Raw genomic sequence first — 26,220 nt, forward strand, 5'->3', positions numbered from 1 at the left:
GCCACCATGTAAGGTTGACTTTCAGTGGTACAAAGTCTGCAGATTTGCTAAATGCTCTAGTGCAATGCATTTTGACTGAGGTAAACCAAATGCAATAGGTCTGGCAATTTATTGCCCTTAAACTACAGCTATTTCCTACTCTTTCCTGGGTGTGTTCCATCCCAAAACTGTCACTGGTACAGCACCTTCCCTGAACCCCTGTCAGGTTTTTACAGTGCCTTCAGGCAAATATATGACTTGGATATAAGCCTACAGAGCTACATAAACCATCTCCATAATGACCAAACAGCACATTGGTAGCATCATAGTTTACTGTTTGTAGAAAGTTCCTTTGGATACAGATTAGACTTTTACAGTGGGCATGCAAAGCCCCTGGTGCTCTGAAGCCTAAGTAACACAAAAAAAAACATGATGTTGGTGTATTTCAGTTGAAGAATCTGTTTTGCTACTTATTTAAATGTTTTTTTTTTTTCATTTTTGTGCTCTTCCTCAATTTCTTTTTGTTCCTTGATCCCTTGGTTAGAAAACCTAGGTTGTTACTTTAATTTAGGCTTCGGCCCTTTGCACATCCCTGCCCCTAACTCCGACTGTACACCTTAATTTAGTAAAACCTTTTCTGTAGCAGTGATTTTACACAGGGCACTCAAGACACATACTACAGATAATAGCAAACACACACAACATGAAATCCATCCCCTTCCCTGGCCTTTACTTAAAGCCTTACCCACAAACACTCCTGCTTACTAATGCTGAAACTTTCAGTATATCAGAGACTTTTGGCATTAGCATCCCAAACACAAACTAGCCTTCCATAGTTGAAGTTCTTCCTTTCAGCATCTATAGCACTCCAACAAAACAGAAGTCATTCATAAGACCAATTGACAGATTGCTCACACACACACACACACACACACACACACACACACACACACACACACACACACACACACACACGCACGTGTGTGTGTGTCTGTGTGTGTACACTGCTAGTGAGCTGTCTTACACATTTATTGAAACAGAAGCAGACATTTACTGTTGTTCCCATTTCATTGACTAGTTTCATTTATTTATTTAATTTTAACATAGCATTGCAGCTGTGGTGTAGTTGTACTGTTATTGGATTTGGTGGGTTAGATGTGGAAAAGGTGGGAGTAGAATAGTGGTTTAATATCGTGTTTGGGGTTGATTTTAGTTGCTGCTGCAGTGGGTGCCATCCTGTATGACTGCAGAACAGTGCAGTAAGGACGTGATGTCAGCATTAGTATGCATAAAGTTGTGGGGGTGCAGGAGACACTTATTTTAGTAATTTTGGTGGAGATGCAGTCAATACTTGCTTTCCAGTGAATGTACAATTCAAACATATATACAAGCACTTGCATTCATACGCACACATTCATTCTTTTTCCAGTTACCTGTTTGATCTAGTACAGACTTGAAGTGGAGTTGGAGCCTCTTCTGAGGGTACAAGGCAGGGGAACTGATACTTTACAGGGTGTTATCCCATCACAGGACACACATGCTAACTCACTCGCATAGCAACAAGTTCACCTACAACATGTCTTTTGGATTTGGGAGAAAACTAGAGCACCACTTGGCCAAAGCCAACTCTAATGCAGGGAGGAAATGCAGACTCTGCACAGAAGGCACCCCAGCCAAAAACCAAAGGAGAGAACCAAATACTGTAAGAAAAAAAAAACTTTGTATGGATGTCATGTCCATGACCAGTGACAGAACATGAACGAACACACACACACACACGCCAACACATATACACACACACACACACACACACACCAACAAATGCACATGCGCACATACACACACACACACACACACACACACACACACACAAACATTTTGGTCATTGCTAGTTTCCTACCAGCCCATCTTTAGGACATCCGAGAAAGCCAGAGTCTGGGTAAAAACTCATGCTGCCACAAGGAAGACGTGCAATCTCCTCAAAGAAGGCACATCATAATCCTCAAAGCAAATGTGGTAATGCAGGGATACCCCAAAGGGTACTGCCTGGAAAGAGAAACTCTGTAGAATTTCAAAAGAAACTGTCCAGTGTCATGAGAAGCATAAGAAGTCTGTAAAACTGTTGCTGAAACAGCTTTCTAAATTTCACTGCAATAAGTACTCTGAATTAGTTTGGTGAAGCATTGCCGACCCTCTCTTGAATTACTTTGTAAAGCAGGATACAGCTGTGCACTAAAATACCAGTTTTCAGGGCCAGATTGCCAGACTGACATTCTTTTTTCTTTCTGTGTTCTAGGTGTTGTCAGTCAACTTTTTTTATCCTATTCACATAGATGATGCCCATTTTACTCCTGTGCCTCCCATATGGAATTTTACCTGCTGCGTCCTGGTTTAGATAGCTACTGCCCATAATCTAAATAAATGAATAATATGAAACTGTTGTTAGTTTTAGAAATGTTTTCAATTATTTTATTTTGTTTTCTTCTATATTTTAACAGTAATATAGGAACCTTGGACATCAAAGGCAGAAAAGACTGGCAATTTCTGAGTGTTGTATCTCTTTGAGCTTGTGTGAAATGATTTGACATTAATAAATGTTTGCTTTTATGTGATAAGAAATACCATAGCACTTTGGGTATCCATAGATACTACAGCGTGCATTGCCTTTTGCTATAAAAATATTGATTCGTTTTACACTGCTTAGTCATGGTGATCTTTACAATGCAGGAGTACTGTACACTTGTGATAGTGAATAGTTTTTCTTAAGACGTAGTAATCTAAACTGATGTGCCCAGACATTTTTTAGCTTTTCTTCATATTTAAAAATGTTTTAAGGCTATCAGACTTATGCCCTCTTCACTTTTTGTTTTGTTATATAGTTGATGGTGAGAAACCTGCAGTTTGAAGATGGAAGAATGATTCCTGCTTCCAAGTACTTCTCATCTGGTGAAAGTACCACTGTCGAGCTGACAGCAGAAGAGCAAATGATTGCTGAAGAAATTAAGGTATGTGTTTATAATAGGTACAACATATAGTAAAAAGAAGACAATATCAAATAGTACAGCAGGTATACAGTTTAAAATATTGTGTACAGAAAAAATATTAATTAACACAGCAAAGCAAATTTTTCCACAGAAAAGTTAAAGAGAAGAAAACATAGTTAGTAGTAGGTTATGTAGGGTGGGAGCATGAGCATTCCCACTGGGAAGCTATGTGTTGAAGGATAGAAGGTTTTTGCTGGGGGGATGTATGGTTTATGGACTTTGAGTAGGTTTTGATTGTTTGATCTTAATACTCTATTGGGTAGGTGCATTTTAAAAGGTGTAGAGAGGGAAGGACAGAGAGAGGGTTGAGAATAAGTTCTAGCCAGATCAGCCAGTTTAATACTAGCTACTTGATTAAGTACTAAAGCAAATGTCATGATGCTTGCAGATCTCTCTCTGCTTTTTTTTTATAACATTTCCAACATAGCTTCATAGGTGTTTACTGGGCTAACAACCACAAGGGCCGTTTTAAGCCTAGCCATGTATCCTAAATCTCTGACGAGTTCTGATACCCTTGATAAGTGTAAGCATAGGCCTGGGAGGTGAACCATTGACAGGTTACCTGTTTGCATCAGAGACATAAGTGCCAAACCAGGGATGAATTTCTGGTTTCCCATCCAGTTGTCCAAGTTGCACTTCAATTGGATTAGGGAGGAACTCTGCTTCACATGGATGGGGAGCCTGATCCATAGATGGAGTAGTCTCTGGGATACATACCTATCTCTCCAGCAGGTCCTATTTATATCACAGGCAAGGTTTAAGTCTTTAGAACGGGTAATTCTGGTACTGTTTGTTTTGTGGATATGCAGGAGGTCCATCAGAGTGGGGTCTGACAATGCCCTGTGTGTCAGGCATAGATCTCCCCTCAAAAGCCTGTAGGAGACAGAAGACAGGGATAGGGCCTTGAGGTGGTCTGCATAGGACATTTTACTTATGCCTTGTGTTCTTTTAGTGAGGAACCTCTGTGGATGTTCCAGTTGTTGGATATGCCTGGTTAGGTACATACCAAAGAGGGCATTGTACTCGATGATAGGTCTGATGAATGCTGAATACAGTGGAACAATGACTTCCTTGGACTTAGATGCCATACCTTTGTTTATAAGTTGCGTAACACAGAATGATTTCCTCACCAATGTAGATACGTGATGATCAAAGGCTAGATTACTATCTATGTGTGTCCCTAAGTCCCTGACTACTGGGTCAACTCTAAGGGGTGTGTTGTCAATATGATAGTTACCAGGGATGGATGACTTCCCAAAGGATACTATTATGCATTTCTTGACATTTAGTTTTAGTCTATGACTCTGATACCAGTTGTTTGTCTGTGTCAACCCCACCTGGAGAACATTTGTGTCAGTGTGAGATTCAATGACAGCTCCTAATTTGCAATCATCTGCAAATTTAGTCAGCCAGAGACCATTGACATTGGCCTTGACTTCTGAGAATTAAGTGCCAAAAAGGAGTGGTCCAAGAACTAATCGCTGAGGGACTCCACTTGTGACTTGCCTCTTTGTAGAGGTGGACTCCCCAATTCTAACTTCCTGGGTCCTGTCTCTGAGCCAGTTGGCTGTCTACCGGGTGACATATGGGTTTGTACCTAACCTCTTGAGTTTGTCAACAACGTACAAGTGGGGTATTGTGTCAAATGCCTTGGCCAAGTCAAGGTAGGCAGTATGAACGGTTTTGCCCTCATCCATTGCTTTGGTGACCTTCTCAAAGAAGTCCATCAGGTTGAGTAGGCATGCTCTGTCCTTTACGAAACCAAACTGGGTTGGGCTCAGTGTCTGGAGGTTTACTATATCTCTACTGATCATCTCCATGATCACTCTTTCCATGGCTTTACATATAAGAAGACTAGTGAGACTTATGGGTCTGTAGTTTCCAAGGTCTGTAGATGGCTCACCTTTTTGCAAAGGGATGACTGCTACCTCTCTCCATTGATGAGGCACAAAGCCTGTTTGGAGACTACAGTTAAATTCCAGATGTCCTGATAGGTCATGTTTCATTCTGTTTAGAAGGCATCCTGGGATACTGTCTGGGCCATTTGATGCAGTGTTCTTGGTCTTAGAGAGAGCATTAGGACCTGTTCCCTAGTGATAGTAGGGGGAGTTATATTTGATATTTCCTGAGGGAAAGTTGAAGGGGGAAGAGGAGTAAACCTGGAGCTGAATTTATCAGCCAAGAGGTTTGCTATATCTTCTGGTTCAGTATAGGTGGCTCCATTTACAATGAGCTCTGCACACAATTGTGTATTGCCTTTGAGGTTATGGACATGGCTAAAGAATGCTTTGCGGTTGTCCTTAGCCTGGAAGGCCAAACTTACCTCAAATTTGGCTTTGGTAGACTTTATTTGCCCTCTGAGTTATTTGCTTAGTTTAATAAGAGTGATTTTATCCTGCTGGGTGTTGCACCTCCTAATTTTTGCCATGATTTTCTTCCTCCTGTTATACAGCCTATTGATTTTGTGATTCCACCAGGGTGGCTTGTTTTTTGAGTTAGTTCTGTACTTTTTCCTGGTGGGTACAGCTGCTTCTACACATCTATTAACATGCTTGTACAGGGTTTCTGTGAACAGTTCTGCATAGGCAGAAGTGTTCTCAGGTTTTAGTGGGCTTAAAATTTTTCCAGCTTCTCACTTAATAGCAGGAGGTTAACCTTAGAATAGTTCCTAAATATTCCTGGTTTAGCTGGGGATCAGGGTTTCATTTTTACTTCAAAGGAGACCATTTTGTGGTCTGACCTTACCAGGGAAGGCATTACAGTAGGGGATGTGCAGCACTCTCCTATATTAGTGAGGACCCGAGCCAGTATGGTTGCACCCCTAGTTGGTGTTTTGACTCTCTGGTCCAGGGAGTTTGTGTTTACAAAGTCCAGGAATCTCTGCATGTACGTTTGATGTCATATAGGATTCCCCATAAAAGTATTTTCTGACCATTTTACAGATTTAGCAGCATGCTAACAGGGTACCTTTGTCACAGTGCTCTATAGTAAGGGTCTTAGTATTACTCCCCTCCCATGATTTTCAAGAACAGAGTGACCCTTTCTGTTTTTGGCAATATGATATATATGCTTTAAATGGAACTGGTATGATAGTTCAGGGTTCAGTGGGTTACACTTTTGCAAACCCAAGACTGCAGATGTCATCAGAGATGCATTTTCAATTATAGTTTTCTTGAGCACTGAAGCTTAAGTATTTCTGTCTCCCAAACTTCATAGTTTCAGAAGTGATGAGGCTACTGGTTCAAACGGAGCAAGGCTGAGCTTTTCAGTGATTATGTTCAGATCCTATGCAGGACATGTAGGCTTCTTTGGGGCCTGAGATTCAGTACTCACTTCAAAAATTGCTTCACAGTGGGGGGGCCTGAGATTCAGTACTCACTTCAAAAATTGCTTCACGGTGGGGAGAGCTGTTAAAGGAGGAGGTGGTCCAAGGGCAGGCAAGCCAAGATGTCAGAAAGGTGGGTCTTGTCTGATGCCTAAAAAATAAATTTATCAAACACAGTTTGGAAATAAAGGAGGACATTTCATATGGATGCTGCTTTAGGTCATGTGTTCTGCTGTATTTACCAATGAGAAAATCTGACCCATTGTGCTAGCTGTGATTTTCTAGTATTCATTTTTCTAGCTCCTTAATCATCCTTCAGACCTCAGGTGGCAAAATGTACCAATACAGGATTGCAGTCTTATCTTTCAGACTACAAAGTTTAGATGTTTCAAGTTTGGACACACTAGGCTTTCTAGTTATTGAGATGAATTATGTGGGATGGTGAAGAACATTCAGTTCCTTCAGTAGGGAGAACCAGAATGAGGATGGTCCTGACATGCAGTCCTGTACTACTCACATGAGTACCACCAGAATGAGGCTGGTTCTGACAAGCAGTGCTGTACTGTTCACATGGGTACCACCAGAATGAGGCTGGTCCTGACACACAGTCCTGTACTACTCACATGGGTACCACCAGAATGAGGCTGGTCCTGACATGCAGTGTACAAACACGCTCACATGGTACCCACCAGAATGAGCTCATCTCATCCTGCAATGCAGTGCTGTACTACTCACATGAGTGCCACCAGAATGAGGCTGGTCCTGACTTACAGTGCTGTACAACTCACATGGATACCACCAGAATAAGGCTGGTCCTGACATGCAGTGCTGTACTACTCACATGGGTACCACCAGAATGAGGCTGGTCCTGACATGCAGTGCTGTACTACTCACATGGGTACCACCAGAATGAGGCTGGTCCTGACATGCAGTGCTGTACTACTCACATGAGTGCCACCAGAATGAGGCTGGTCCTGACATGCAGTGCTGTACTATTTACATGGGTACCACCAGAGTGAGGCTGGTCCTGACATGCAGTGCTGTACTGCTCACATGGGTACCATCAAAATGAGGCTCATCCTGACATGTAGTGCTGTACAACTCACATGAGTACAACCAGAATGAGGCTGGTCCTGACATGCAGTGCTGTACTACTCACACGGGTACCACCAGAATGAGGCTAATCCTGACATGCAGTGCTGTACAACTCACATGGATACCACGAGAATGAGGCTGGTCCTGACATGCAGTGCTGTACCGCTCACATGGGTACCACCAGAATGAGGCTGGTCCTGATATGCAGGGCTGCACTACTCATGTGTTTACCACCAAAATGAGGCTGTTCCTGACATGCAGTGCTGTACTACTCACACGGGTACCACCAAAATGAGGCTAGTCCTGACATGCAGTGCTGTACTACTCACACAGGTACCACAAGAATGAGGTTGATCCTGACATGCAGTGCTGTACTACTCACACAGGTACCACAAGAATGAGGTTGATCCTGACATGCTGTACTGTTTGCAGTATGGTTTGATTTCTCACTCTGATTGCCATCTTTGGGGTGGCATTGTTCCAGCGCACTGAAAATGCATCCACTACTGGGCTGCTCTTGTAGTGATATCTGCAATAGACCCCATGTATCTGCTGACTGTGTAAGGAAACAAAAAAGGTTTATCTTTGGGGCACCTCAAAGTCAAGTGAGAATATGGAAAGCATGCATATTCAGCTTTCACCAATGAGGATTGGTAGTGAATCAGCTCAGATTATATGCCAGGGCATTCTATGCAGACAGGATGTAACATAACCAGTGAAATAGCCTCCGCCAGGCCTGTCATAGGTGTGTCTGCAGTGCACATGGGTTCCTTATGCCCCTGCAGCTGGAATGCTTGTTTGTATTACATGTGTGCTTTCATGTAATTACAAATGTGAACTGAATATTATCCATAGTTAGACATTGCAGGCCTCCCTTACACTCTGACTTCTTTGAATAGTCAGAGAGATGAATCAAAGGACCATGCTGCTGTGTCTGACATGGATAAGAATAATGAGCTCATTTAGTCTCCACTTCCTAGATAAGCAAGCCTCAGACTTTCAATAAGTAGCATAGTGTTGACTTGAGTCCCACTCCCCCCCCCCCCAAAAAAAAAATCTGGCAGATTTTTGTAGGAAAGAGGCCTGAGGAGTTCTAAGTTGTTCTGTTATGGAACCAGTCATTAAGTATGCTCTGCGAGCAGCCAGAATGCACCATGACTGTGATCCTTTGACCCCTGAGAAGGTAACTGCACTCTGTTTTTAAGTGGAAATGCTTTCTACCCATCCAAGTCAGGTCCCCGTTGACAGTCTCCTGTGTATGAAGCAAGTCCCCATTTCTGTAAAGGGCCTTTACAATCTCCCACCTTCCAGTTCTTCCTGTTTTCATTTCCCAGACAGGGCACTTCACATCAACAGATAGAGTTAAGAGCAGTCCATCTGGCCACAGTGGTCTTGGAGGCAATGCTACTTCCATGACTTCTGCTTAACTGGTCAGACTACCAGTCAATTTTGTAGTCTAAATTAGCAGGGAAACACAAGGCTGTGCCCTGTGTAGGTTGGTGATACACAACTGGAAGTGGGTCATAGATGCATCATTCTCGGCATTTCATGTCCCAGGAAAAGTGACTGAGCTGGCTGACTCTGTAACTTTGTCCTCAGCTCCTTTTGTGGAGATGCAGATTCAAAGGCCATAACTGGACAGGGTCTTTTGAAAGTGGGCCATTCCAGAGAGTGAACTTTTCACCACTTGGGAGAAGGTGATCCTACCCTTTGTTTGCTTGATTTGACAGGGAAAGGAGAGGAAGCCATGGTTGTGCTCTCTCCTTGAAAAAAGAAAGTCCTGTTTATATTCCCACCATGCCCAATGATTCAGGATCTCCTCACAGGATTCAGGAGGAAAGGCCTAGTCTCATTCTTGTCACCCTTTGGTAGCTGAGGAACTTGAGGTTTCATATTTTTAGGTCTTTGATCAAGGAAGAGCTGCTTTAATCCTGTCCCACCATGTCCCCCATGTTTGGGGTGGCATTCAGCTCCACCTCGGGGCCTGGCTTCTGTTGGAGATCCTTCGATCCCATCATATTTTCTTTCTGGAGTCTCAGAGCTTATTGAAACTGCTATGAGTTTTCCACCCAGCAGGCCTAAACCTCCAAGTAGAAATGGTTCTGAGATTAGTGAAGCCATTTCCTGGAAACACTTCAGTCATTCATCTCAGTGGTGACCTTGACTGGGCTCAGATATCCCTGTGATTTTAGGCCTTACTTATTTCCAAAGCCAAAGTCTATCTGTCAGCTACCTGTGCACATCAGGATCTTGTGTACCTCAAGACTGTGAATCAGCACTGAGTTGTCAGTTCATTAAATTAAACTGTCCTGTCTGTCCTTTGGGTTTTGAACACAGTTATCAAGCTTGCCCATCCACTATTTGAACTTGGTAGCATGATGCTTCTGAAGTTAATTTCTTGAAAACTGCTTTTTTGTGGTTGTCATTACCTTTATGAGTAGAATGTCAGCGTTAAAGGTCTTTCTGTATTGAGAACTGTAACTGCACTTTTATAAAGACAGTTTCCCCTCAGTAAAAAAAAAAATCACATTTCTTTTTGGAGGTGTTTCCAGAACTGTCCATAAACGAGTCTTTTCTTCTGTTTTCTTCATGGATTCAGAAACCAGGGATTGAGGGTCTTTCTCATCCCAGAATTGCATTGTTAGTTCAGGTGCTGCCTGAAATAGGTACTTGAATTTAGAAAATTGTTTCCTTTGTGCCGTGGAGGGAAGAGCTCACAATTACCAAGCAGACACTGTCCAGTTGTATTGCCAACTATATTTACTTTTGTGATTGTCTCTTGACAGGTGCTACAGTCAGTGCACTTGGTGAGTAGCTACTTCCAGGACGGCACTTCTTGAATGTCTCTGCTGCAGGTGTCCTTGCCATAGCTATGTGATTTTTCAGTGCGCATCTTCACCAAACATTATTCTTCTTACTGCAACACCAAGAGTCAGGTTTCGTATGACAAAATGGTACTGCAAGACTCTGTTTTGAGAGTTCTGTGCTTATACTGTTCTCTTACTTCTTCCTTCCTGGGGTTGCTTCTTGGGATTTATTCTGTAATGGACCTGGCAATGAGGGCCCTTAGTGTTTAATAAAGGACCCAGCAAGGACGATCCTTGGCGTTAGAAATAAGTTTACTTATTTCTTATGGGTTGACATCTGAAAGACCTCTCTTTGATGAGTTAGGCATACCCAGCATGCATTCAGCTGTAGACACATGTTTCAAAAGGATCCCTATCAGATGATAGAAACTTCATATGACTGAAACTCATTTGACTGAGACCATAAGACTGAAATTTCAAAATACTGAAATCACTTGACTGAAACCCATAATACTGAAATCTTACAATGCTAAATTTCAACATACTGAATTGTAAAGTGGATGATATAAAACCAGAATAGGTAGCGGGCTACGCTCCCCACACCTCCCCAATGTGGGGGGCTGTGCCCCCCACACCCCTAACTATATATACTAACTCCAGGATTGCACTACAGTGGGGAAAAGGTATATGCCCTTTTCCCCACTGTAGTGTGATCCTGCAGTTAGTATATATAGTTAGGGTGTGGGGGGCACAGCCCCCCCCCACCTATTCTGGTTTTATATTGTCCACAGTGTAATACAAACCCACATCATTCCTTTTGTCTTAATGTCACACATCTCCCCATCCTAAACCACACAGAAGCATGATTACTGTTCGCTAATAGTGCCTTCAGCTGGATATCCCTCACTCTCTCTAAATGCGTTAGGATAACTCTTGCAAAAGGCTGCTTCCTCAGACTGTTGTACTAGAAAGAGAGATATAATTCCTAGTTCTATGCACTAAATTCAGCTCTGTGAATTTAGTAGTTCCTCAGTTCCAGGCATCTAGAAAGGTAGACATTTTTCTCCCAATCTGAATAATTTGTTCTTGACAGTTCTGGCTGAGGAACAAATGACGGGTGCCTGGCACGAGACTGTGCATCAGTTTCTCTTGCTGAAGAAGGAGATGCTTTCCATTTTAGGGCATGACGTTCGACACACATAATCAGTGCTGTTTGGGGATAATATTAGGTAAGTCTTCCTTCCCAAGGAGCAGATGGAATCCCTGCAAGATATTGATCTCATTGCCTCTGTTTTGGCCGGTGGTAATCATTGCAGTCTGTACTGGAGGATATATTTGAAGGCAGTACATATTTTTGTTGACAGGAGACAGAAATGTGGACAGTTTAGAGTAAGCCTGTGAACCAGCATGTTTTATGGAAGTGGCAGAAAATTAGTGTACTTGGACAAAACCCATACAGATCCAGGCAAAACATGTAAACTCCACACAGACAATTACAGGTCGGGATTGAACCCCAAACTCTTGAGTTTACAAAGAGTTATCTTAGCCACTGAGCCATCATCCTCTCCAAATGTGGACTTGGAAGATTAAAATTTCAGATCTGAATGTATCAAGTCTTATCAGTCTTGCCTGCTGCTTAAGCAATCTGGGTGGCAGAAACTGTTAATTTGTCTGTAATGGAAAGAAAATCTCTTACTGAATATTGGTTGCTTATGTCTTTTGTCATTATAATATCTTAACAGATTACCAAAGCAACATGCAGTCTAATAGCAACATAAATAGAGATTCTCCTGCCACTGGTCAAGAACTGGTAAAGATGCGTTTTGTGTTCTTAACAGTAATATCTACTTTTTTTCTGCTTACCTGAGAGAGGGCCTTTTTCCCTTAAATGTTCTCTTACAAAACTCTTATCTTAAAAGTATAAGACCTTGTTTTAAGATGAACTCTTAAAATGGATAACACTGGTAGGACTAAGATGACAGGCTTTAATATCTATGAATACATTTTTCAGGTGTCTGCTTTGGTGGTTCTCCTTGCTCTCTGTAATCCTTTCCTGACCTGAATACACTGAACCCTAATGAACATTACTTTTATTTACTGCCAGATGTAGGCAGGTTGTATAGGTATAAACCTGCTGGCATCTGACTTTATGACTTCTTTAACAAAGCAGTAACTGTATTTGGGTTTTGTACTGATTTCACAAACCACATGCCTGGCAGCGAGTGCTTGCAAGCATCACGCCCACAATGTGTCTGTTACTAAGGTGCTCTTCCTGTACTGCTCTATCTGTTCTTTCTAAGTAAATAAGAAAATAATTCTTAATGGTGGTAATTTGTTACACAGTGATATGTGGCATACTCAATACATTGACTGACTTCCCATTTAGAAAGAAAAAAACAATAATAGTTGTTCCAGCGAGGGCCAGCATTTGAGTTATATTTTACGTTGGTATTTGCTAATGTCATTGTAGTTGCAGCTTGTTTTAGTACTTTTAAATATTTCCCAGGTATCAGTTTGTCAGTTACTGTAGAGGTTTAAGGCTATGAGCTGTTAACAAGATACTTCCTGTGGTAGACGGTTGGATTCCCTCAGCCTTCATTTGCCTGCTGTGTGACTCATCAGACAGGTTTTGCGCAATTTGGAAAATCTAGGCTAGGCTCCTTAATGGTCTTCTGGACTGCATGCTTAGTTAACTACATATTAACCTATAGCTGAAGTGGTCATTCCTTTAAGACAATTAGCAAATGAATAGTAGTCAAGTGTCACCACCACTCCTCTGAAAAGGGACAGGCACTGTACAGGAATTGTGTATTTTTTAGCTGTAGAAATGTCAAGAAGTTATGTATTTATTAGATTGTAAGATTTGTAATTTTTTGTTAGTAATGATGCAACTGTATATAATAAAATTAAACTATCTTCATTGTTCACACTTACTGCTTCCTTTCAAAGGCTGGTTTACCTCATGTTGGAATAGAACCAATTTAGTTGTACTTTTTTTTATTTTATTCATTTGTTAACTAGGTAAATCTGATAGGCACAAACCTCTTTTCAGGGGAAAGCCAAGAGCACTGTCTGGTTAAGTGACTTGCTGAGAGTCACATAATAAGCAAATGTTGGCTGAAGGACTCAGTTCGTGTATTAGTGGATGAAACTCATATCCTTAAACCTCCATGCTAATTTCATACAGCTAACCTTCTGTGTGTTCTAAGCAACTTGGTTTAAAAGACAGAAAAAATGATCTTTAAAAAAAGATACACTAACTTCAAAGGAGTACTGAATCAGGACTTGCTTTCGTCTTTATTTGGACTGCTGTTTGGTTTTGGGACACTTCTAACCTGCAGAGAAAGCTATATCAGGACTCCTGTGTTTTCCTCTTTAGTTTGCATTATGGACTTGATAAATTCTATCCAAACCTGGAAGCAGCAAACCATTTTTTTACAGGAAAACTAGAGAAGAGAAAATACAGTCTGTCTTTCCCAGAGACAGTAAACACAAGTATTGATAATACGCCTGTCATCAGCAGCTATCAAATATTTTACTGACTTGGTGATAGGCCATATAATTCAGAAAATGATACGAGTAAGACTGTTGAGGTGCACATAGTGTTATTCTGCTGCCATCTACTTGGTTAAAATATTTTCTTTAATTCTTACCTGTGCAATCTGTCACTGGCTTGTATATTTAATTTGTGTTTTCTGTTTTTATATGATTTTCCATTAAGTAATGTTTTCATTTATTCATTTAAAAAAGCTAATGGCTACTGCCTTATTTTTAGTTTATAAGGTTAACTTCACAGCACTGGTATGACTGTTGACACCTGACATTTTGGAAGAGAAACTTTCTATAAGAACCAATTACATTTATTGGTTTGTTTATTAGACAAGCTTATAGTAATTTGGAATTTAATGCCAAAGTTGTCTTGCTGGTGCACTGTCTACCAAGAATATATTAAAGGTATTCTGACAATGAAGAGTTGTCATCCCTTTTGATGAAAGTCTGTGTGTGTGTGTGTGTGTGTGTGTGTGTGTGTGTGTGTGTGTGTGTGTGTGCGTGCGTGCGTGCGTGTGTGTGTGTGTGTGTGTGTCTGTGTGTGTGTGTGAAAAATAGTTTTCGCTAAGTGTTAATTACTGTTGATAAGATTACACCTGAAGGCACTGGGCTTGGACAGAAACAGGTAAACTTCTGATGAGCCAGAACTGTACCCTTACACGCAGTCAAGCACTAGTCATAATGTGAGACAGTAGTGTGCATTGGTCATATGCTGTCATGGACAATCACTGCTTGCATCCTTGTTTGATGCTCAGGAGTGTAGATCATGAGAATGTATATAAATTTTTAGTGGATTCAAAAGCTGCACTCCTGCTTATTACATAATAGGTGGCAGTGGTGCAGGATTCAAACCCTGAAACTCCTGTACCTTACATCTTTGGGACATCATAACCCCACCACCACCACCAAATGTTCAGGTTCTTACTGCTATGTGCTTTGTGCTTTAATAGCTTTTTTTTTCTCTTGCATTTAATAAGCAGGACTATTACACGTGTAGCTGAGATTTAAGATATGCTTTTACTTTTTTGACTTTATGTTCTTTTAATACAAATTTCTACAGTTTAGAAGGCTTCTGATTGTGTTCTTGTTTTTCTGTCTTTGGAGCTTTTCTCTCCAAGCATCTAATGAAAAAATAGATTCATTCCAACTGGAGCTTCCAGCCAACAAACATAAATAAATAAGTACATTTTAAACATTTACATTTAAAGCATCAGTATTAGTAAAAACTATTGCTATGCTACATCAGTGGATCAGCAGTTCTTCTTTCTTAAAGCTATTGCCTGTGTTTGACACATTTATTGTCATTTATATTCCATATTTAGTATCACAAAACTAAAGCCTTCTGTGTATTTTTTCCTTCTTTTAGTCCATCTGGAAAGGGATTTTAAGTAACGTTCCCAAGATTGAGAATTCTACAGATTTTTTCAAAAGTGGGGCAGCATCTATGGATGTGGTCAGGTAAGTGTGCCACTCCAGACCCATGAGTGTTGGGGAAACTGCTTCATTAATAACCAGCATTATTCTTCACTGTTATGTTTTAAGGTTAGTGGAAGAGATCAAACAGAAGTGCAGCGGGCTACAGCTGCAGACAGAAGACGTCTACATGGCAACAAAGTTTGAGGACTTCATTCAGATGTCCGTCAGAAGACTGCGAGGTGAAGACAAGGAGGAGGAACTTGTTGTAGACTATGTAAGTGTGGAACAGACTTATACTGTTTGGGAAAGAATGCACACAAAATACACTATGCACTTCACATGCATACCGGATCTGGCTTTGTTTTTTTCTTCTTACTAGTTTTCTTTCGTTTCACCATTCATTCTTTAATACACCATTGCTTTTCCATTTCTTCCTTCCTGTGACAGCTAAGAGTGTGTGTTTGTGTTTGTGTGTGTTTGTGTGTGTGTGTTTGCGTGTGTATGTGTGTTTGCGTGTATATGTGTTTTTGCGTGTGTGTGTGTGTTTATACACACATGTACACACACACACACACACACATATATATATATATATATATATATATATATATATATATATATATATATAAATGTTTGTGTGTGTGTGTATCCATCCATCCATCCACAATCCCTTTTTCCCAGTTTTGCACATGGACTCGGGGTGTCATTTCAGCAGTGACAATTAGCTAGAGCATATACACACATGCACACGTACACATACATACATGCATATTTACATATAACTGTGCATGGCAGGATTTGTTTATGATAATGGTATGACAAAGTTAGTGCTGAAATGCAGAAATGTGAAATTTAAATGTCGAATACCACTAATGGTGATGGTTATATAGCCTGAATCATGAGTAAATGAGCATATATCTAAAACTGAGAAGTGCTTTTTGTTCAGTTGCTAATGCCTATTCTGAAATTCCAAAAAAGGAGGATAGAACAACAAACTGCAGACTTGTAAACCATGACTGTTATATAGTAAGTGTATTAAGTGGCAAAGTGCAACTAGTGTTACAGGAAACAAACCATTAAATTCTTGTAATGGTAAGGGACATTGTAAGAAAAATTAGCCCATTTGAATTAAAGAATTGTTTTTAAATGCATATACCATTATAGCACTTACATGCCATGTTTCTGTTCTTTTCTCTCAGTTGTTAAACTGTGTTTAAAGTGTAGGTTGCCATTTAAATGTAGAGGGCATTGAAATAAAATTCAAATAAAAATAAAAGAGAAAATATGTAGTTTTGCAGGGTGGAGAATTACACTCCTGGTGTGGGGAACTGCTCCGTATTGCGTAAAAAACATACATTTCTCATATACAATAAACTGAGTTTTAGGCTGCTGGGCTCAACAAGTTATGTCTTGTGTAGCATGACTGTAAGAAATAACAGTGACCGACCTTGTGACACTTTATAATGTGCCTTTCCTAACCTGGAAGATGCCGCTTTAGTTAATCATCCATTTTTCAATAACCCACTTTATCCTAAAGGACTGTGGATAAGAGTCTCACAGTGGGTAAAAGACACTGAACCTTGTTCTGCATTGGGTCTGCAGTAGTTTGCAAACAAAAATAGGACATTGGGAAGATCAAGAGTTGAACTACATGTCATTCATAGGTGGGAGAAAAACAGAGTACCTGGAGAAGACCTACATATGCACAGGGAGGACATGCAGACTTCGCTGAGAAAGCACCCTAGTTGCGAATCAAATTGAAAAGGCATTTGCTGTGAGGATGTAATGCTACTCACTACAGCACTGTGCTGCCAGTTTTGTGTAAACTATTTTGTTACTTGTTTGCCTCTTTTTTTCTTTATAACACATTTGTATCTCCTGACCTTTGTAGGATGGGTCTTGTCTCCAGGACCCTGAAGACTGGTTATGTAGCTGTGCAGTGCAGATTTCCAATTTTATGCTTTTCCGCTGCCTTCTCCTTTTTTATTCACTGTACTGTACTTCATGCCTTGAAAGATTTAGCATATTTGTAGCAGTTGCAGTGCTATGTTGTTTTCACTTTTATAGTCCCAGGTCTGCTAAATTCTAGATTATCACACTTTTGAATTCATAAACAGTACAGTATTGATAGAAACTGTTTCACCAGTATGCCGGTATGTTGTCTAGTGGCATTGGTACTCCCAAGTGATTTAACTAAATGTATAAGCCTGTGACCTTCACTCCTAGAAGAGGAAAGTGTCCAGACAAACCCCAGAGCCATTTCTGAACCCAAACGTCTGTGTTTGTAGTAGTGGCATTACCACTGAATTAGCAGGCTGACTTTTATTTGTTTTGTGTGTGATGTGCCTTATTCACTAAGACAGAAAGTACTTTTGCAGGGACAGGAAATAAAGGGTTTTAAGTTCACAAGCATGTCCAGTCTTTGTTAGAAGGATATCAAATGAAAGCAGCATATTAATATTTATTTATTTTTCTCTTTTGTGTAGGCAACAAAAAATGTAAATAATATGACGGTAAATATGCCTTACCAGTGCTTTATCAATGGTGCATTTATGGATGCTGAAGATGGAAAGACATATGACACTATGAATCCGACAGACGGCTCTGTAAGTATTATTAATGTTGAGCTACTTCTGCACATTTGTTGATGTAAACCTGATTTATTATTGACAATATAACAGTAAGTGGCTGTTGGCAAAAGAAAACCTGCTATAAAAACTATGTAAATGGAGGAAAATTAAGGACTGTGTGATATTTCAGGTATTTGCATGAGTTAATTTTTTCTTTAGTTACTGTTTGCATGCAGTGTATACCAGAAGTCAAAGCATAAGTGTGTGATGTGCCTTAGGGCTTGCTCTGCTCCCCTACCCTACTCCCATTCCCACCCACCCCCTATCTAATTTCCTTGATACCTAAGCTAACCACACCCCCTGTACAATTCTCCAATATACATCCCTCCCGTCTCAGCTAATCACGCCCTTCTAAATTTAACTCTTGTACACAGCTCCCTCCCCACTAGCCCTACCTAGACTCAACCTGTCATGATACCATACTACACTCTACTTTCCTACACCTTACTTCCTGATTCCGTACCCACTCTCCAATCAGAATGAAAGGCAAAAACTACTTGCTCAGGCATCCTTCTCCTTGCTTACTATGCTATCAAGCCCCATAACTTCAAACTCTCCAAGCACCCATCCCCAGCACTCACATACACCTCACTACACCTCCCATGCAAACGTTATGATTATATCATCACCAAGACTTATCCTAGATTTAATACTAATGTCCTCCCTTCAAGATATATATGACACACCAGCACTCAGTTGTCCTTCTACAAGTATAACCAACGTATAACCAAACTGAAGCACCTAATTTTGTACTCTCTAACAAAGATAAAACTCCAATCAGATATCCATCCCAATCCTGGGCCCATCTCTACCTCCCATGTAACCTACCCTTTATCCCCAAGCTCCTGTTCCTCCACATTCACCCATAATCTCACAGACACCACTACCTGTACATCTTTACCTTTTACCAGTAACTCTGACCTTCCCATTACATGCTTTAATCTCAGAAGCCTTGCAAACAAATTACCTGAATTCCATGCCACCCTTGCCTCCTGCTCCCCAGACATTGCAGTCATAACTGAAACCTGGTTAAAGCCCCACATCAAAGACTCTGAAATTACTACAAATGGTGACAGTATTATAAGACAGGACAGGATAAACAAATGTGATGGGGGTATAGTAATTATGTGTAAAGAATTACTTAATCTAGAAAACTAAACTGTTCACCACCAGACATCTCAAATGCTGAACTCCTTATCATTCACCTCCAAATTAATGCTCACAAATCCATTAACATCATAGCCATCTACTGACCAGCAGGCAACAGCCTGCACAACATAGAATCTCTCCTATCCTGGTCATCTTTTTCTCTATCCCAAGAAACAATAATTCTAGGTGATTTCAACCTAGACTGGTTCTCCTGCTCCTCGACTCCCATACATCATTTATAAACTTATACAACTTCACCAAAATTATTAACTACCCCACCCGCATCGACAAGCACTCCAATACAAAATCACTTCTAGACTGGATTTTAACCAACAAACCAAACCATGGGTACCAGGCAGGTTGTTTACCAGTCACGCTAAGTGACCATGCCCCTACATTTCTAGTTAGGAAGAAAACACATATCCAAACCAGCATCTTGTACAAATAGACTCCTAGCAAAAAATATTTCTCCTCTGACACCTTCAATTTACTACTACAAAACTGCAATTGGTCCCCATTAAAAAAACTGCAACTAGACCTAGCTGTAGAATACTTCAATAACAAATACATTGTAATATTAAATAATCTTGCTCCTCTCATTAAAATTTGCCAAAACAAACCGCTACCATGGCTTTCTAAAGAAACAAAACAACTAATAAAACAAAGAGATAAGGTCTGGTCACTGTATCATATGACCAAAAATAACAAGATCTCGCCCTTTACAAACAACTTAGAAACCATGCTAAGGAAAACATTATCAAGAATAAAAGAACCTATTTCCTTACCTGCCAGCAAAAATACTAGCACAATCCACAAAATTTCTGGGAGAGTATCAACCACCTCCTTAACCCTGGTAAAACCTCTACCCCTGCCCCCCTCACTGCTAAATCCTCTGTGCCCTTAGCCTCACAATTCAATTAATGCTTCATCAACTCTGTCACTTCTCTACTAAACAACAAAACAATCCCACCACTCACTGCCTCCTCCCCTACCTCTAATGATGCAAACTCCTTCTCCTTTATTCCCATTCCAACTTCCTACATAAAAAAACTCCTATGTAAATTAAAACGCTGCAGCTTAACTGCCGACCAATTTCCAAATGAATACCTAAAACTAGCTGCCCCATCCATCAACTATGCCATATCATTACTATTAAACCACTCTACCTCCAAACAATACGTTCCCAAATTATGGAAAATCTCTCATATTGTACCACTTCATAAGAGCGGCCCATCTAGAGACATAACTAACTACCATCCCATCGCCATTCTATCCCCCCCTGCCAGACTTCTAGAAAAATGTATCCACCAATAACTCGTGAATCACCTCACTACCAACAACCTACTCTTCAGCACCCAGGATGGCTTCAGGCCTAAACACAGTACTAACTCAGCCCTTATTACCTTAAGAGACTATTCGCCACCTCAAAAATGAAAGACAACTAGTTTCAGCCATTTTCTTAGATATGTCAAAAGCTTTTGACACAGTGTCCCATCAGCTGCTCCTCAGAAAACTTGCCATTTACATTCTCACTACCACACCCCTAACACGGTTTCACAGTTATCTGTCTGACCGACAACAGGCCACTAAATGGGAAAACATGCTGTCCACACTATTAACAGTCACCACGGGTGTACCACAAGGCTCCATACTTGGGCCCCTCCTCTTCATAATATTTACCAACAACCTATATACTGCCACCCAACATGCCACCATTATCCAATATGCAGATGACTCTTCCCTTATCTGCTCAACCCTCTCCCCACAAGAACTCCAACAAAAAATCCAGTCATCATTCCAAGACAGTGAAAAGTACCTCACCAGCCACCAACTCATCCTAAATCCAAATAAGACCAAGCTCATAATTTTCTCTAATAAATCTTCCAAATCCAGTACCCAATCCCTCTCCATACTGTCTAACAACAGTACAGAAATCTAAACCACCAATTAGACCAAGCTGCTAGGGGTAAACATAGATGACTCACTAAAATTTGATAAACACATGTATCTGACCATCACAAAAATCCACTCTAAACTAGGTGCTCTATACAGGGCCAAACCTTACCTTACACAACAAGCCAGACTGGCCACTGCAAGATCCCACTTGCTCTCCACCCTCCTGTACTGCTCTGAGGTCTTTAATAACCTATCAAAAACTGACCTAAATGAACTAAACTCCTGCTGTAACAGAATAGCTAAGTCTATCACCAACCAGCCCCACAGAACACACCACTGCGTTGCTCTCCAACAGCTCAACTGGCTAGAACTTCCCGACCTATTATTACTAAAACAACTTTCACTTGACCATAAAATCATATTTAACCCTACTGACTGCTCTGCTCTATCAAACCTAGTCCAGCCAAACGCAAACTGTAGACTCATCAGGTCATCCAACAAACTAATGCTAAAAGTAACCCAGTCTCACAACTGTCACAGAGACTCCCTCTACTCCCATAAAATAGCCAAAGATTGGAGCACCCTTCCTCAACAGATAACTAAAAATCCCAACAGATGACCTAACTTGTAAAACTACATGACCAATTTTCGTCTTTCAGAAGTGATTCACCTTGTAAAGCTACATGACTTATGTACCTTATATATATTGTAAAAAAAAAAAAAAAAGGTATTCCTGTATGCCTGAAACATGCATGTTCATATTGTATTTCTGTTGTTATATGTTGTTATAATATTTTTGTAAAGCTCATTTACATATTGTTAGCAATGTACTACTTAAACTAAGTTTGCTGCTTGTACCTTAATAATGTTCTTTTTGTTGTGGAGCTTTTCTCCCTGGGTCTCTGCTTAAAGCGGGTTTTTTTCAACCCAGTCAGACACTACCCAGTTAACAAATGTAAATAAATAAATAAATAAAAGATACAACAATAGGGTTATTGACCACATGCTGATAATCCAGGTCCGTCAGACTAAAATGCCAAATTTCATAAATTAACATTTCAGATTCCTGAAGATCCTTCACTTCCACCTGCTCCTAGTAACATTGTAAAAGCATGTATTTTTGTGGGGGGAGGGCTGCACCCCTCTAACATGGATGAACTGCATCTGCACAACCTTGCTAATAATTATAACCACTCTAGCTGTACATGACCTTAGGAAAGAATGCAGTACGTGTTGTATAAATACCATTCATAAATACTTTTATGTTCCAAAATCCTTCTGCCCTTCCATTTGATGGCATTTTAGATTGCGCATCATCGACAAAAGGATGACTTATATACTTTTGTATTGCTGATTCCCTGACAGTTGCCAATGCAGATCATGCCTGCTGGACTGAAGCATCTGTACAGGGCCTATAGTAGTTACTTTATTGCCATAATTACTCTGATCTGATGAAAAATAGCATTTAAATATCCATATACTGTTTGTTTTCTACATATTCTAAAAGCACATTCTGATTGTTTTTGGGTATTCATTGAGGAGGCTTACATAACATCTTTATGTAAACTTTAAATGGTCTCTCTAACAAGAATGTGACTTGTTTGCCTCACGCAAGAGGGATCACAAATGAGCAAAACCTCTCAAATATGAAAATAAAAAATTACACTTAAAAACTGTTTTTTTGCAGGGGGGGCAAGCCCTCCTGTACCCCCCTATGTAGGAATGGCTGCATCCCCACACCCTTGCTACTTATATGTAGATCACATCATCACAGGGAAAGGGGAATCCCCAGTATACTGGCAATTCATTTTTTTATGAAAAGAAGCCAGCCGGTCACATATTGGTGATCACATAAATGAGTGTTAATCACTAGTGTTTCAAGTACAAGCCTTGCTGCCCTTTAAAAAAGTGTTTTTTGCCTGTTTTTCACAATTGATTGGGAAACTGCAACTGGGACATGTAATACTACTTACTAAACTTGAGGGGGGGTTAATATATTTCAAAAGAGAAGAAAAATACTCCATTTTGTATGAAATCTTGTCTCATATTTTATTTCATCTAGTACAACATGAGTCCTGAGTAAATGGCTATTATTTGTAAGTCACGTGTGTGTGAGAGAGCGAGAGAGAGAGTGTGTGTGTGTGTGTGTGTGTGTGTGTGTGTGTGTGTGTGTGTGTGTGTGTGTGTGTGTGTGTGTGTGTGTGTGTGTGTGTTATGGAACAGGGTGAGGAGCCATGGTTTGTTGCACTCTTAGAGGGACACTGGATTGAGTAACTGTGCCAAAGATGTATGCAACTTTTTTTAACTTGGCAGAGTTAATAGCATCACATATGAAGTCTAAATTCAAGTCCTGAATTCTTTTTGAGAGTTTAATGACAGCTAGTGAGACATACCATAAAATATCTGCTTCCACACACTAGCCAGCTGAAGTGTGTTAAATATCAGATCTGATGCTATCCGTGTCTTTATTGATCACGGATGGGGTCTAGGAGCCTACCTTGATTCCAAGCCGGCAAAAGTAGCTCCTGAGCTCCTCCCCTCCTGTTACTTCCTGTTACCCACAGTCCTCTGATCTTGTTTGGCACGATTGTGGACGGTTGTGTTCCTGCTGCTCAAGCTGTATTTTGCAGATAATTATTAATTTATCTTGGGTTATTTCTGCTCTCTTATCTCCTTTCTTCCGCTTAGTTAAGTTTTAGTGTAGTTTGGTGTAGTTCATTGTAGTTTAGTGTAGCCCCCCCCCCCCCGTTTAATTTTTCTCTGTCGTTAGGGTTGTCTGCCTGCCCTTTTCTCCTTTTTATCTTTTCCCTCTCCCTCTTTTAGTGAGTGTGTGTGTGTGTGTGTGTGTGTGTGTGTGTGTGTGTGTGTGTGTGTGTGTGTGTGTGTGTGTCTGTGTGTGCGCGTCTGTGTGTGCATCTGTGTATGTGTCTGTCTGTTTCTCTGTCGTTAGGGTTGTCTGCCTGCCCTTTTCTCCTTTTTATCTTTTCCCTCTCCCTCTTTTAGTGAGTGTCTGTGTGTCTGTGTGTCTGTGTGTCTGTGTGTCTGTGTGTCTGTGTGTCTGTGGACTTATGGCTGCAAAACCTTCAAGTTTTAGATGCTGCTCCTCATGTGTTCACAAGCTTGCACCTGCCAACATGCAAGAGGAGTGCATCTACTGTCTAGGAGAGCCCCATTTGGAGACTGTGTGTGATATTTGTGCTGGCTTCAATCCCCTGGCTCTCCTAGACTGTAGAAATAAGCTTCTGCTCAAGGGGCTGGCTTCTGGGGGCCCCTTGGTCTGGGGGTCTCCCTCTAAAGCTCCCTTAAATCCCAAGAGAAAGCACTCTTCCTCTCAGGATCTGACTCCAAAATGGCCCAGGCTCTCAGATCCAAGTGCTCCGGATCTGAGCCCAGCCTTGGGGGCTTCGGCTCTGGGCTTTTCGGCTCCGAAAGTCTGTGCTCCCTCGGCCGGATCCAGCTACTCCCAGGTGGGCAGGTCATTGGATCTGATTGGTGGTTTGAGGTCCCCTTCAGCTCCAACGGCTTTGTCGGATCTGTTGGATGGGTCCCTGGCTCCATCTGGTCCTTCTGGTCTGACGATTCCATTGGATCCAGTTGTCATTATAGACTTTCCAGCCTCCTCGAAGTCTTCAGATCTGAAGGGGCCTAGTTGGGCCCCTTCCAGGGATTGTAAGCTGTCGACTCACTTGGGACATTCCTCAGTTTCTTCTCGGTCCATCAGGAGTATGCTCCCTTCGGATATGGACCAAATGATGAGGAGCTTCCTCAAAGCCTAAATGGAACTGGGTCTGCTCCCATCCCCTAGCTGTGTGCCAAGGGGCGATTCACCCACTTCTACCCTCCTCTCCTCCCGCCTTACTCCTGTGAGTTCTGTTCCCCAGGATCCGAACTTGACGAAGGAGAGCCAGTTGGCGTCAGATAGCACCCCCACTCCCATGCCTCCTGGGTCCCTGGCTTGGTCGGGTCATTTGCCCACTGGGTCAGCTTTGCCTCATGCCTGAGAGAGCCATGAAGGCCACCATTGGCGGGGTTCTGGTCTGGAGTTGTCGGATCGTTCCCTCCCCTTGTGGGCTTCGGCCTTGGCTAGCTCAAGCCCACTACCTTCTATGGGCATCAATACTGTAGTGGGTCTCCCCTCCTGTCCCACTGGGCCGCGACTGGTGGGAAGGAGGAGGATGGGACCTCATCCAGTCCCTCTGCTTTCCATGCAATAGAGAGGACCATCTCCGGTTGGTTGGCGGCCTCCTCTTCGGCTCTAGATCCTACCTTACCTAGTTCTGTTTTGGGCGCCAAGCCTACATCTTTGGTCTGGGGTCAGCCTCCCGGGATTGTCTTCAGAGAGGCATTAACCCCATTGGGGTCCCCTCCTCTTCTGAGTCCTCCCCAGAGCCCATGGTGGAGGAGCCTTCTCGGAAGAGGTTGTGCAAGAGGAGGCACCTAGACTCTCCTCAGGAGTCTGTAATGGATGAGACAGATTTTGACGAAGGGGACGGGTTCCCCAGACTGCCGCCTGAAGAGATGTCCTTTGGCGACATTCAGGAGATCCTTAAAGAGCGAGGCGGTTGGTCTCCACTCACCCCATCCTCCGAGGAATCTATGTTCCTGAAGGCATTTGGAGTGGACCCATCTACTTCCTGGATGTCCCTCCCTGTAGATGAGTTGGTCCAGCTCGTGACCAGCAGGGCGTGGAAAGAGCTGGACACAGTTGAACTGGAGACCAAGAGGGCTGATAAGTTTCTTAGTCCTCCCTAAAGAAAAGCCCTTTTGGAATAAAGGAGTACCCATGGATGCTGTTGTGGTTGCCAAAAAGGAGCTTGCGGAACATATCGATTCAGTCCATCCCCCTAACAGGTAGTCTAGGGCAATAGACTGGTTTGGGAAGTGTGTGTATACCTCAGCCATGTTCAGACTGAGGATGGCAAACTATATGGCACATTTTATCCGACTGCAAAGGGATTTGGTTTTGGAGTTGTCCTCTTCCCTTTTGGAATTGTTGCCTCTGTAGAGCCTGAATGTGGTTTCTCCCAAGCTATCCACTCTTACTTCTTTAGCTAATGCATCCATGACAATGAGGTTGATCTCTAACTGTGTTGAGGCCACCTCTTGAGCAGCGGGTACAGGCATTTCCACCAGGCACCATGCCTGGCTTCACCTTTGAAGATTTGCAGACAACTTTAGGGCGTCCTTTAATAATGCTCCTTTCAATGGGTCCACTCTTTTTGGTCTCTCAGTCAAGGAAACTTTAACCCACAGTGAGCAGGAGGGTAAGACCTTGTCAGCAGTCGGGATCAAGTTTTCTACTCCCCAATGGTCCTTTTCTAAGACTCAGA

General features: G+C 41.6%; 1 protein-coding gene across 1 annotated transcript in view; it reads left to right on the top strand.

Annotated features, from left to right (window-relative positions):
* Nucleotides 1-26,220, top strand: part of ALDH1L2 (aldehyde dehydrogenase 1 family member L2) — a 362,966-nt gene that overhangs the window by 208,860 nt on the left and 127,886 nt on the right. The window contains exons 8-11 of the mRNA XM_044087828.1: nucleotides 2,859-2,984; nucleotides 15,166-15,257; nucleotides 15,342-15,489; nucleotides 17,702-17,821. Of these exons, the coding sequence (XP_043943763.1) occupies nucleotides 2,859-2,984; nucleotides 15,166-15,257; nucleotides 15,342-15,489; nucleotides 17,702-17,821 (486 nt within the window). The remainder of the gene's footprint in view (nucleotides 1-2,858; nucleotides 2,985-15,165; nucleotides 15,258-15,341; nucleotides 15,490-17,701; nucleotides 17,822-26,220) is intronic.

This window comes from Protopterus annectens, chromosome 11.part0 (genome assembly GCF_019279795.1).
Source record: "Protopterus annectens isolate FY-2018-M chromosome 11.part0, PAN1.0, whole genome shotgun sequence".
NCBI classification, from domain to species: Eukaryota; Metazoa; Chordata; order Ceratodontiformes; family Protopteridae; genus Protopterus; species Protopterus annectens.